Source organism: Atta colombica, unplaced genomic scaffold (assembly GCF_001594045.1).
Source record: "Atta colombica isolate Treedump-2 unplaced genomic scaffold, Acol1.0 scaffold27, whole genome shotgun sequence".
NCBI lineage: Eukaryota > Metazoa > Arthropoda > Insecta > Hymenoptera > Formicidae > Atta > Atta colombica.
This window is the reverse complement of record NW_017259370.1, coordinates 2,213,925-2,226,363: the sequence shown is the minus strand read 5'-3', so window position 1 is coordinate 2,226,363 and position 12,439 is coordinate 2,213,925. Positions and strand designations below refer to the sequence as shown.

The 12,439-nt window shown below is 33.2% G+C and overlaps 2 protein-coding genes and 2 pseudogenes across 3 annotated transcripts; 3 read left to right on the top strand and 1 right to left on the bottom strand.

Annotated features, from left to right (window-relative positions):
* The window catches only part of LOC108689331, a 3,488-nt pseudogene extending 3,011 nt beyond the window's left edge, over positions 1-477 (top strand).
* Positions 478-2,969: 2,492 nt separating this feature from the next.
* LOC108689574 lies at positions 2,970-11,108 on the top strand. Of its 2 annotated transcripts, XM_018196412.1 has the most exons (9): positions 2,970-3,034; positions 3,118-3,211; positions 3,728-7,753; positions 7,909-8,078; positions 8,156-8,331; positions 8,440-8,650; positions 8,736-8,879; positions 10,633-10,811; positions 10,982-11,108. In XM_018196412.1, the coding sequence occupies exons 3-8, from the start codon at positions 3,778-3,780 to the stop codon at positions 10,783-10,785; spliced, it is 4,830 nt and encodes a 1,609-aa protein (XP_018051901.1). In that variant the 5' UTR covers positions 2,970-3,034; positions 3,118-3,211; positions 3,728-3,777; the 3' UTR covers positions 10,786-10,811; positions 10,982-11,108. The 2 variants fall into 2 exon arrangements, with proteins under 2 accessions (XP_018051901.1, XP_018051902.1); XM_018196413.1 differs by having other exon boundaries at positions 3,018-3,211; positions 3,728-7,747.
* Positions 9,042-10,348, bottom strand: LOC108689575. Its single transcript, XM_018196415.1, has 4 exons — positions 10,061-10,348; positions 9,792-9,980; positions 9,515-9,718; positions 9,042-9,221 (listed from the first exon to the last, which is right to left on the bottom strand). The coding sequence occupies exons 1-4, from the start codon at positions 10,184-10,186 to the stop codon at positions 9,042-9,044; spliced, it is 699 nt and encodes a 232-aa protein (XP_018051904.1). The 5' UTR covers positions 10,187-10,348.
* Positions 11,109-11,543: 435 nt separating the features above from the next.
* LOC108689483 lies at positions 11,544-12,305 on the top strand (annotated as a pseudogene).
* The last annotated feature ends 134 nt before the right edge of the window (positions 12,306-12,439 follow it).

Below are 12,439 nucleotides of genomic sequence, written 5' to 3'. Positions count from 1 at the left end.
ATATATATATATATATGTACAATGATTATTATAAACACGAATAAATGTATGATCAATACCTATATATTTTTCTTAGAATTAGATCTATTTCATTGTAACTTGATAAGTGACGACAATTCTCATATCTTGAAAATCTAAAGTTCCTGGAATATTTGAATGTTGGCAACACACATATAACTACCGAAACTCTTTGCAAGATACTGCGAAGAAATATACGGATGCGTCACTTACATACACTGAGTATACACTCTTCTGAATGACACTCTTCTGAATGCAAATGAACTTTTAATGGAGGATTGAGAAATTCCTGATCAGATTTGGAATAATTATAGATTTACAGTTCTTGAACACTCTTATATGGAACAATATAATCTTACATCGAAAGGTATTAATACCCTTGCTGACTGCAAAAATCTACGAAAAATGTATTTGGATTGGTGGTATTATATCACACATATTATATTACACTTTCTTTGAAAACATGTTCTGTTTTCACGCTTTTTACAGAAATACAGAGTATTCTTCGTTTATTTATGGGATGATAAATCAAATCTGAGATCTTCTCAGCAAACGAGAATAAATTGAAATGAATTCAGATTTTCAGAAATATTGATTGACGAATGTTAAAATGAATGCTTTTCAATCCTGAATGCATTTTCATTTATGTACAGAAATTATATACAGAAATATTATTATATATAGAAATTGCATAGAGCATATTTTTATGCCTTTCAATCTAAAAATAATATTAGCTTTTTCTGTGAATTGTGAATTAAATATTTTTCAATTCAAAATTTTGAATAAAAAATTAAGTTTTTCAATCTAATTACATTCAATTGAATCTAATTGAATCCAATTAAATTCAAAAAAAGTATTCGCTATTTAAAATACGAATAGAAAAAAATTTCAGTCCATTTTAATCCATTCTCGTTTGCTGGGTAGGACTCTAATCACAAGTTTGATTTGAGATACCTGCAAAATGTTATAGCAGAAAGAGATTTCTTCTAACTTCTATCTAAAATTCAGTGTGAGATTTATCTTATTAAATAAATAGTGTGTCAATAAATGTGAGTCAATAAATATCAATAGTATTTAGGAACTACCCATATTCATAACAAAAAAGGGAAATAAAAAATCTTAATTTTTGAAGATCTTTCACCAAATCGATGATCATAGACTACGTGTGGATAGCAATATCCACGGTTCAATTGTACACAGCCAATCACAGCGCTTAAAAAAAAAAAAAACTCCCTAGGAGTCGCTGTAATTGGCAGTGGGCAATTGCTACAGTGCGCAATTGCACCGCTGCCGATTGCGATCAGCGGATTTCAAGCGTACAGTTGAGTGAGCGCTCGTTGTTATTGGTGTATTCTTTTAAATCCAATCAGCATTTCAGATCTGGAAAAATACATCAATAGCAGCGAGCGTTCAAATGATTACTTCCGATGCAAAATACATTTTGCTGCATCTCATTGAAGTTCAATCGAATGAACAACGAGCAGCAAAGAATTCAAAGCCGAGAAAATGCAATATTTGCAAAAAAATGTGAAAACTGAATATATTTATAATGAGTACATACAGATAAGTACATACAGTTGGTATTCCATCTTTTAATAAATTTTATCTGTGAGATAAATCTAGTAATCCGCGCTTGTGATTGGGTAATCTTGCTACTTACCCAATAAGTAAAATTTATCAAAAGAACAACCGGCTCAATAGACTATAAACTTAACGTAAAATAAAATACAATACAATAGTCATTAGTAGCTTGCAAATGGTTAGACGCAAAATTGCTGTTACAAAGCCCACTAGTAATAAAACCAGAAATAAGACAACAATGCAATGAGATGAGAGATGAACCATTAACTGAAATCATACACATCCATAAATTCATGCGCACATACACACACACACACACACACACACACACACACACACACACAAACACACACACACACACACATACACTAATTTCGTCAATCTTGCTTAAATATTGTGAGTGATAGTTTCTGGATTGCTTTCATTTTAGCTAGAAAATCTGTGTGATGTAATTCTAATAATTTACTAAAACTCAAGCGATTTAGCAGGAAAACAAGCATCGATTGTGTGCCGCAATCGTTAATTATAATATTTGTATCATAGAACATTTATATAATTTTCTATACATTTTCTTATTTTTGTATTTTTTTTATTTTGCAATGCATTACAATAAATCTATTTCTTTTAGTTTTATTACATTTAGATTTTTTTTTTTTATTTGATATATGTATAAACGACCTAGAGAAAGAGAGCGAAAAAATAAAGAGCAATTGAGAAAGAAATTCAAATGATGTTACTAGGGAACTTACTTATTTCGCGCATGCGCACTCCATTTTGATCAACACTAATATCAAAGATGTCGACAGAATTGCGCTACTGTATATACTATGACAGTACAATTATAGATCTCATTTTGTCTATGTGACAGATTTTGTAACCTCAATAATTGTAAACTTTAACACTTAATATTTCGATTCGTGGAGCAGAGCGATAGATTTTTCTGCTAGATTCTTTCATTTCATGCAAAAACGCATTAAATAAACCTAATTTCATTGATTTTTGAGGTGCAGTAGCTAAACTGAATGATTACCGTAGCGTGTTGCGCATGAAAAGGCAGTTTAAGAGTCTGTGCTGTGGCCATTTCTCCCAAACTTGGAGCTCGGGCCTCGGGTGCTCGGGGCTATTCGGGGCAGTGTAGGCAATCGCTGGCAACTGAATTTAGTGTTTCATGTAAATCACATGTAATCGTCATTCATTAGTATGTCGCGTCAAGCGTAGCAGGTCTGAGTCTGAGCAGAGATAACTAGCGTACGTTAATCAACGATTAAACCGGAGCTGTTTCAGGAAGCTGTAGAATTGCGTATCGTTCATCCCGCGCGCGATAATCGATATCGAGGGCGTATCAGTGATATGCGATCGTAAGGTTTGACTGAAGGGACAGTATTCAAGTTATCGTCTACGCACATCTACGGCGCGTGGCTCCTGGCTTGTTCTTGTAAACATGGTGTTTGGACTCTTCGTGATAATTGTTTTTTTTCACAAGACTAATTAAACTCCGCGCGACCGCGGATCTTGCAGGTGAGGGATCGCGCAGCCGCTTCCTGAGAAGACCGGCGTGTATCATGTGATTCTCACTGGAATATAACAAGTATGGACACATTTCCCTTTCACGGTGAGTTTGTTTCACATTCTGCCATTTGGATTGCTCATTGAGTTTCATGTTTTCGGAATATCAAATCGGTGGAATGGTCTGGGAGAGGGGGAAGAGGGGATATTGACTATTATGCTATTTGTTCTTTTTGTATTATCAAGTTTGTCGCGTGCTGTCATAAAGTTTGTTTTTTATTCCTGCACTGGATTGTACTGAAACTTTTATCACTTTTGTCAAATATCAAATATATACTTGTTCACTTTAAGTTTCAAAAGTATATACTAGTTCAGTTATAAAAAACAGACCTTTGAACTGCTTACTTTTTATGAATTAAAGTTTACCGTTAGTTAAATAATTTGTTTTTAGCTTTTAGATTTTAGCTTCATCCACTTGTAACTTATATTTCGTTTATAAGATCAATTGTGTTACTATATGAATTATCGGGTATTTGTACAAGATTATACTTATTAGGTTATGGCTGTTTTCATAATTATACAATACATGAGATTTATATTATGATATTTTCTTATAAAACAGGAAACCATATGATTTAGTAACAAAAATTTGGAGTATCTTGGTACTTTACTATGGAGCAATCAGACTCGTCTGTCTTGACAGTTCACGAGATTCAAACGGATAACGCTCAAGTAGCTCAGATCACCGAACGAGATATAAAAGTCACTGCAGAAAGTGGTCAAGATTTTTCAAAAGTGTGCAAGCTACCGTCAGAATCTATATTGACAGTAGACAATATCGATATTCATACAGTTAAGACAGAAGATTACATAGAGACAAGCTGCAGTGAGATATCTAAAGAAATAGCTAAAGAAATTGATAACACCAATAATCAAGTGGAATCTGAATCAACGGAGCCAAACACGGAGATATATAAAGTACAAGAAGAGATTCAAGTCTATAATTTAAAAGATAAGGTAAATTTGAATCATGAATCACAACACTTGTCCAACGAGGAAGACCAAAGCCTAAATGTGATAACTGAATCTAAAATAATAAAAGAAGATGAAGGAGCAACAGAGATAACAGAGGAAACAGAGGCAAAAGAGACAACAGAGACAAAGGAGGCAACGGATAGTCTAGAAAATGACTGTAGTATAATAGAGGACGCGAATCAATCCGATTCCAGAGATAAGCAGGATGCAACGCCAGATGAATCTAGACTTAGTAAACATGGGGGCCAGAGTCACGATGTATGTGAGTCAGTTGAAGAAACAATCAAAGAAATGCATGATAACAACAGTAATCAGAATAACTCAGCAACTAATGAACTAACTAAGTTAGTGCAAGAAGAAACAGAAGTAGTTGTAGTAGTAGAGACGGTACCAGTTGCGACTGATGCAACAGCAGATAATTTTATCATTACTTTAGAAGAGAAAGATGCTAATAAAGAATGCAATCAAGAAAATGTTACTTTGCAAGAAAAACAAATTGTGGAATCTGACCATGGGAACAATGAGATTGATCTAATTCATTATAGCCAAAATGACGATACCATAATAGAAGTAACAGAAGTCATAGATGCTCCTCTTGACGAACAATTTAAACAAAGTAATATGGACTACATAGACGGTAATAAATGTGATACGAAATCTATAAAACTAATCGATGGGAAAATTGCAATAGACGAAAGTGTAAGTGATGAAAATGATGAAAATATTAAAATAAAAACAACTGATAGTAAAACTTTGATTAATTCTGGAAAAGAAGATAAAGAAGATATCACTATTATTATAGATGAGAAAATCATAATTACAGAGGTTGAGTCAACAGATCTACCACAAATTGAAAATACCCATAAAAATACTGTTCAGGAGATAACTGAGCATAAACAAGATGATACTTCTGTTGACAAAATATCAGCAGTGGATTCATCGACGAAGAAAAGGAGCTTTATCCAAGATATATTTGACGATTGGGGTGTTGAGAATACGGATGAAGATACGCAATCAAGTTCAAAAGTGCAAGACTCTGTTGAGATCGAATTAAAAAGCCTAATGGATGAGGCAAAGACGGACCAGACTGTTTCGAGTGAATCAGTAACTTTCCAAGAAAAAGTCTCTTCTGCAGATAAAGAATATGATGAGACACATAATATTGTAAGTACAATTGAGAAGAGTACAACAAAACAGCCGACTGAAGAAACAGAAAATCAAAAGAAAAACAAAGCTATTAATAAGGACGCAATGTCATTGAATAAAGATGAAACGAATTCTCCTGTGCCACCTGTGAACAAATCTTCACGAAGTATGGATACGCATCCGGTTAACGCGTCGTCGCACGACACTACAGTTCCTAAAAGCCGCGCTCGGCATTTAACCAGTCAAATAGCGTCGCCAGCAGAAGTGACAGAGGTGTTGAAGGAACGTTTTCGCGAAAAGCAGAAGAGCGTAGAAACATCCCGTGGACCAGACATATTCTTTGTGAAAAAATTAACGCAAAGGTTATCTAGTAAATTGGGAGGTAGCACAGTAAATCCAATACCAAAACTTATACCATTGCCACAGCAAACCGCTTCTTCAACTCCACCTCCCTCTTCTGTTGTTATGTCATCAGCATCAGAAAACTGTGATAAAAAGGAAGTGGAAAATACAACAATGGAAGCTGGCAAGGATAGTAATTCTGATAACAAAGAACTATTGGCCATCTTAGAGGGTGACATTGATCCTGACTGGTCTATTTTGAAGCCACCAGTTCTTACAGAAGAAAGCAAAACAGCGTCAAATACCATGGAACATTCTGAACAAAGCAATCCACCAAAACTCGATCCGTTAGTTGAACGAGAATTGGCGCTGAAACAACTCCTTGAATTGCCCATATCACCGTCCAAGAAGATTCCACCGCGGAAAAAGAAAACGTTTCGAGCAGCGTCTGGTAAAGCATCTAAGGACGCGACGACTGTCGCGAAAGGTTCGCTTGCTGTACAGCGAAAGGAGGCTAATATAGATTTAGCGAGTGAAAATACGCAACCAAATGCAAAATCTGTTGATATCGATCTGAATCCTTTATCTCATGAAAAGAATCAAGAGCAGATAAACATGCGAATAGAAGAATCGAGATCAGGCAGAAAACGTAAACCTACCGAAAAAGCAAGGGAGCACGAACAAAATACGATAAAACGGCAGAAAGTATATAGAGGTAAAGTTTCGATAAATAAGAAACAAATGGAAGAAAAGTCCGTCTCTAATGATAGCTCGACGATTGAAAATCATGTTGCAACGAGCGATTCGACGAATATTGCTGTAAATAATGAGAAAATTGTCACGAAAGAAGTAGCAGGTAAACAGTCCGAGAATAAAATAGATTCGGTTTCTAATAAAATTGTAGATTCTTCTTCAAAACGGTCAAAACCTGGTCTTGCTAAAAAAGGACCGATAACTAAGAAGAAAATGGTAGTCAAGAAGTTGTTGCGCCAAAAAGTGCCAACTGATAAGAAATCTGTTCAGCTGAAAACTAAACTGACTCCGTCGCCGAAGAAGACATCTCCAAAAGCTGTCTCAAAATCGCTAAAGCGGACGCCCGAAGGTCCATCCAGTGACGTGAAACCTAAGAAGAAGAATATAAATGAGATAGATAGATTGTTGCAGGACGAAGGTGTTGTCAATTTACTATACGACGTAGAGCAGCCGGATAGAAAACGCCTGGTTCCTATCACAAAGTCACGAGCGAAAGTAATGGATCTGCAGAAAGTGCAACGTGAACTTAAAATCAGAAAAAAATTGGTTCGCAATGCTGTGTTGCGATTACGTACGTCAACGACCGCAGATGTCACGAAAGTGTCACCGAGATCGAAGAGAACGACGATTCATGCGGCTGATGTTCAAGATAAAAAGGTAGAACAGATCTCATCACCAAAAACTTCTGCATCACCTACGGAATTTATTCTTCCCGCAAAGATTCGAAATGCGGCTGATGCGTCTATTATCGTCAGGAGACACTCGTCTAGTTCATTTTCGAGTGCATCTGGAAGTCCCAGAGTTAGTGTTGATGCACCTGAAAAATCTACAGAAGCTGTCAAGTCGGAAGATGGAACAATTCATTCGTTGAGATCTGCTAAAAAAAGACGAAATTCACAAGATGAGAAAATTAATAATACGAAGAAAAAGAAGAAAATTATACAAAAGTCCGATACCGATGTTACTGTTACCAGTACCATTTCTACTGCAACTACTACAGTTGTCAGCAATACTATTACTAATAATATGGAAGAAAAAATTAATATCGTACGTCCTGGTAAGAAATCGGAAATCAAGAAAATGGATAAGATCGGAAAGCAACAGGAAAACATTCCCGCAGTTGAAGACAATGTTTCGAGTAAAGTTACAACTCGATCGTCGAATGGTGCAGTACCAGGGAAGGTAACAGCGAAGAGTAAAAAACTTATGAGAAGCAAAGTAACTTTTGCCAGAGCAAATGAGCTTGATAATAATGCTGAGGATTCTTTGAAAAATGAGGATGAATTATCTGCTTGTCTTGCTGAAGCAGCTACTGCTCTTTCAGTTGTCAATGCCAGAAATGGTGCGACTACGCGAAAGAGCAAAGGTAAAGGTAAACACATCTATCTCAATAATATATTTTTTTTTTTGTAAAACTAAAAATATAATAATTTATTATTTTTCCATGTAAAAAAATGTTAAAATATTAAAAGTAATTTAAAAGCAATTTGATACGAACTATATGCTAAATATTATACAATATTTCAGTAAATACAAATACCATAAAAACATTGGATGTAGATAGTAACAAAATGAAAACGGAAGTGCAAAGTCAATTCAGTAATAAGGAAATAAATGTGCGACGACATGGTAATCTCGTACAATTAATACTTACGCCATCTTCTTCGACAAAAATAAGAAATGCTCTTTCATTGCAAGTAAGTAGTTTTGCACTTAAGACAATCTCCAAACTCCATTATAAATTGCTAAACATAATCTCTTTAATGGTATTAAGGTAATGCAAGAATTCAAAGAGGCTTTGTCGATATTAAAAAGAGATGACGAATGTAGGGTAGTACTCTTAACATCTACGGGTACAAGCTTTTGTGAAGGTCTTGATCTTTCAACATTATTGCATTCAAATAAGGATGAACGACGATCTGTCGCTCAAGAATTGGCACATGCTGTCAAGTATGTATTTAAACTTGTGTAAACATAATTTAATATAATACTTTATACAATTGATGTAATACTTTATATATAGTTTATTTTATTGATTTGAATTTTTTTTCTTTTTAGGGATTTCATAAAAAGTTTAGCTACTTTCAATAAACCTATAGTGGCTGGCGTACAAGGTGCAGCAATTGGACTTGGAGTGACAATGTTGCCTCTTTTTGACCTTGTAATCGCTAGTGATAAGGCAACATTCTGTACGCCTTACGGGAAATTAGGACAAATTGCTGAAGGTGCTGCAGTCTTTACTCTGTCACACATACTAGGCAGTGCAATTGTAAGTCGTAAGCAACTTTTTACAGTTTATGTTTTATAACATAACGTGAAAATAATAGAAACACAACATCTATACATTTCGATAGACGAGTGAACTTCTTTTGGGTGGAAGAACTCTAACAGCAAGTGAAGCATTAAGAGCCGGTCTCGTTACTCGAGTTTTATGGCCTGATCGGTTTCAAGTCGAATTATTACCATCGTTAAGGGCTATGAGTGATCAATCATCACAGGTAAGTTACATATATATAACAATGTTTCTTGATTTTAATTTTATTAATGCTTTTGCAATATATTTTACGAGATATATATTGTATTTTACGTACATAATATTGTTAAACTTTTAAGTTTTTTACATTCATTAAATTATAAGTTTTATATAATAACGGTTTTATTTAATAACGGTAACAATAAGCCATATAAGCAGGTCCAGAATAAAGCAATTCTTGTACATTTACTTGTGTCTTATTTTTGAAAACACATAAATGTTTTTCTGGACATGTACATCTATAATATGTTGAATATAGATCAGATCGTATATAGCCGCAAAATTCCAAAGTCTCGCACATTCTTTTCTACATTAAAAAGTTCAGATTTAATAAATAACATGTTGTGTTGTATAAATGAAAGAATATTAAATATTATTATCAGAATAAAATAAAATTATAAATATTGTCTATTCCTGCATGTATTTTTCTTTTCAGAGAATACAGAAGAGAATTAATGATTTTATATATTATAAATTATACTACAAAAAGTGTGTATAAATTATGCAGATTTATGAACGTGAAAAATACTTGTAATTAACTCGTAAAATGCAGAAACGATTTTCTCTCTGTGCATTATATTACACATATAAAATGTATACCTTGACACATTTGAATATTTGAGCGACACCTTGCTCTTTGTATGTGTATTTTTGCAACTTCCAATAATGTGTTTGCGGACATACGCAATTCATTGTCACATTGTATGGTATTATATAATTATTATTCGTATCACCTTCCCCATGTACTATCACTGCATCTTGTTTATGCGCGCATGTCTCCAATTTCGTGAATTGCGTACAGAACTATATCAGGAAACGTAACTGTCAGAAATGTTTAAAAAAAGATATTTTTTTAGATATTTAATCTTCTCGATACCTTCAGAATGGATTTATTATTGAGGAACATGGTTAAGTTATCAAAAGTTTTTGTCCATTGCCACGGACATTCGTTTCCATTGGGACAGTGGCAAAGCCTTTCCGTCAATTTAGGCATCCAAAATCGATCGTGAATTATATTGCATACCTCATAAGATTCACAGTTGTGTAAATCGCTTTCTCCTTCAACCTACTTTGATTCAAGAAATTTGTCATGCCGTTATTCATTTACAAGAACTATATTTATATAGTATATTTTCGTATACGAACTCCTTTCATATACTTGAACGTAATATTATTAGCTTTACTGCTAATTGTCGTGTATACACTGACACTTGCGCTTATCAGAGAAACGAACAAACAAGTTTTGATAAACATATTTACAATCGTGTGCATACTTGCGCTAGACTGCGCTAGATTCGATTGTCATAAGCAATTATATTAACGCAAAGGCAGCAATAATGTTAGTATATTCTTGATTCTATGTGTGCACCCACATGACTCGTAATTATGAAATATTTTAATAATTCATGGCATTGTCTTCACTTCATTTGTAAAATACAGAAATATGAACATCAAATGATAAATCAAATTGATAATAAATATTGATAATATATTGATAATATTGATAATAAAAACTATGTTTTCTGCAATATTGCACATATTTTAATAAATTTAATAAACACAGAAACAAAGAAAATAAAAGAAAATATTGTAATTTGTATAGGAAATTTGTATAGGATATTATAAAATGAGAGAATCGTTTTTGCATATGTGTACAATTATAATTTTTTAAATCACTAATCATTTTTTTTAATAAAAAAAAATCTGTTTTTTTTTAGTCCATGGAGGCAACAAAGGCTCTGCTACGTCACAGTCTACGGAAAAAATTAGATGCCGCACTTGAATCAGAAACATACTTATTAATTCAACATTGGTGTTCCATAGAATGCCAGACTGCTATAAAGGCTTACGTTGATGGAAAAATTGAATAAACGACAGTAAGCCATTCTTATACATGGTAAAATATTACAATTTATACATATTAGATGTGGGAAAAAGTTCGTGGCATTTTTTCCGTTAGATGGCATTTAAAAAACGCCACGAACTTTTTCCCATACCTAATATATATATACACACACATTATAATTTATTATAATGAATTATTTATTGTGAAAATATTAATTTCAGTGTACTACTGTTTAATTGTGGTTTGCAATCCGTGTTAAAAGTCAGAAGTGACAGGTTCATGAATATTGATGGAGATAATAACACAAAAATCGACATATAAAATCGATGTCATATAAACAATTTTTGATGCGACATTCTACGTCAATGCACTGTATAAGATATAATTTAGATATAAGATATAAATATTGAGAATCACTCAAAAAGATGGACTATTTTATTATTAGATCATTTAGATATAAATTTATTATTCATAAATATATATATATGTATATATATTTACATATATATGTATATGTATGTGTGTGTGTATGTGATATATATGCATATATTCTTCTGCATTATATTATTGTTAGATTAAAATAAAGGTACATTCATTGTAAGAATCAAATTAAATTTCTGATATATATTGTTTTATCGAATTCATTGGCTTGTATGAATTTATGTGTTTTTGCGAAGACTTGTGCAACTGTTTAAAAAGAAGTTCGAAAATTGCACATAAACAAACTTCACAATTCAAACAACCAATGGATCTATTTTCTTCCTTGTAGAACAATATCCGTGAAATTATTTTAAATTATGAAAAGTATTTATTCATTCAGAAGAAATGGCACTGAAAAGGCCATGTACTTATGAGTTTTCCAAAGGCTATACCGGTGTGGCAGAAGCGCTTGGAAACTGGGGCTTTTCTAATAGACCATGTAGCGCCGGCCAAGAATTACAACGTTTAAAGTGTCTCTTTGCAAAAATGGATTCTTTGTGAGAAAAATGCATTTTATTCAATGACAAAGACTTAAATTGATGAATTGCTTAAGGAAAAATTCGACTAGGATCGTACAGAAATAAAAGAAATGCCTTGATTAATTTCAGACGCAGCAATAGACCAGTGACGTGTGTTAAATACGATCGTAGATATGATCCTGAAGCATGGTATGTTAAGCCTAGTCCCAATGAATGTAAACCAGCGTGGACATTTCCTACAAAGAGGCCTCTGATTACTTACTGTTCGACTGCTACAATTTTTAAAACTTCCAATCTGCTTGAGATCGGATCGGACATAAAGGTTGCTTTTCCTGACCGCAGCTATGTTCACCAGGGTGTATGTATACACTCTTTTAATGAGTTTAATTATTTAAAGCGAACTAGCAGAATTTTTATTACAGATCGATATTATCATATAAATTTTGGATATATATTGTACCTTTTAGTAGATACTCCATATAATTATATAATTTACTTTTAGACATCTAAATGGTATCGTCGAAGTTCAAACTTGTTATCAACCTAGCTGTTTAGCTCCACAATCCTATACTCTTGTGAAAGCTAATCTTTAAAATTGTTATGTAATTGTTTATAATCGTACTTAATGGCAATAGTAACGTCAAATTGAATATTTATTTCTGATTTTTTTCTAGTAATAAAATGTAATGTATTTGCGCAGTATATATATATATATATATA

Excerpts from the sequence above, each read along its gene's own strand:
- LOC108689575 (XM_018196415.1), bottom strand. The coding sequence starts at position 10,186 with ATGCACACGATTGTAAATATGTTTATCAAAACTTGTTTGTTCGTTTCT. Across the intron at positions 9,981-10,060 it reads CGTTCAAGTATATGAAAGGA|GTTGAAGGAGAAAGCGATTT; the intron begins GTTCGTATACGA and ends GAATCAAAGTAG. Across the intron at positions 9,719-9,791 it reads ATAATAAATCCATTCTGAAG|TTCTGTACGCAATTCACGAA; the intron begins GTATCGAGAAGA and ends TTCCTGATATAG.
- LOC108689574 (XM_018196412.1), top strand. The coding sequence starts at position 3,778 with ATGGAGCAATCAGACTCGTCTGTCTTGACAGTTCACGAGATTCAAACG. Across the intron at positions 8,651-8,735 it reads ACATACTAGGCAGTGCAATT|ACGAGTGAACTTCTTTTGGG; the intron begins GTAAGTCGTAAG and ends ACATTTCGATAG. Across the intron at positions 8,880-10,632 it reads TGAGTGATCAATCATCACAG|TCCATGGAGGCAACAAAGGC; the intron begins GTAAGTTACATA and ends GTTTTTTTTTAG.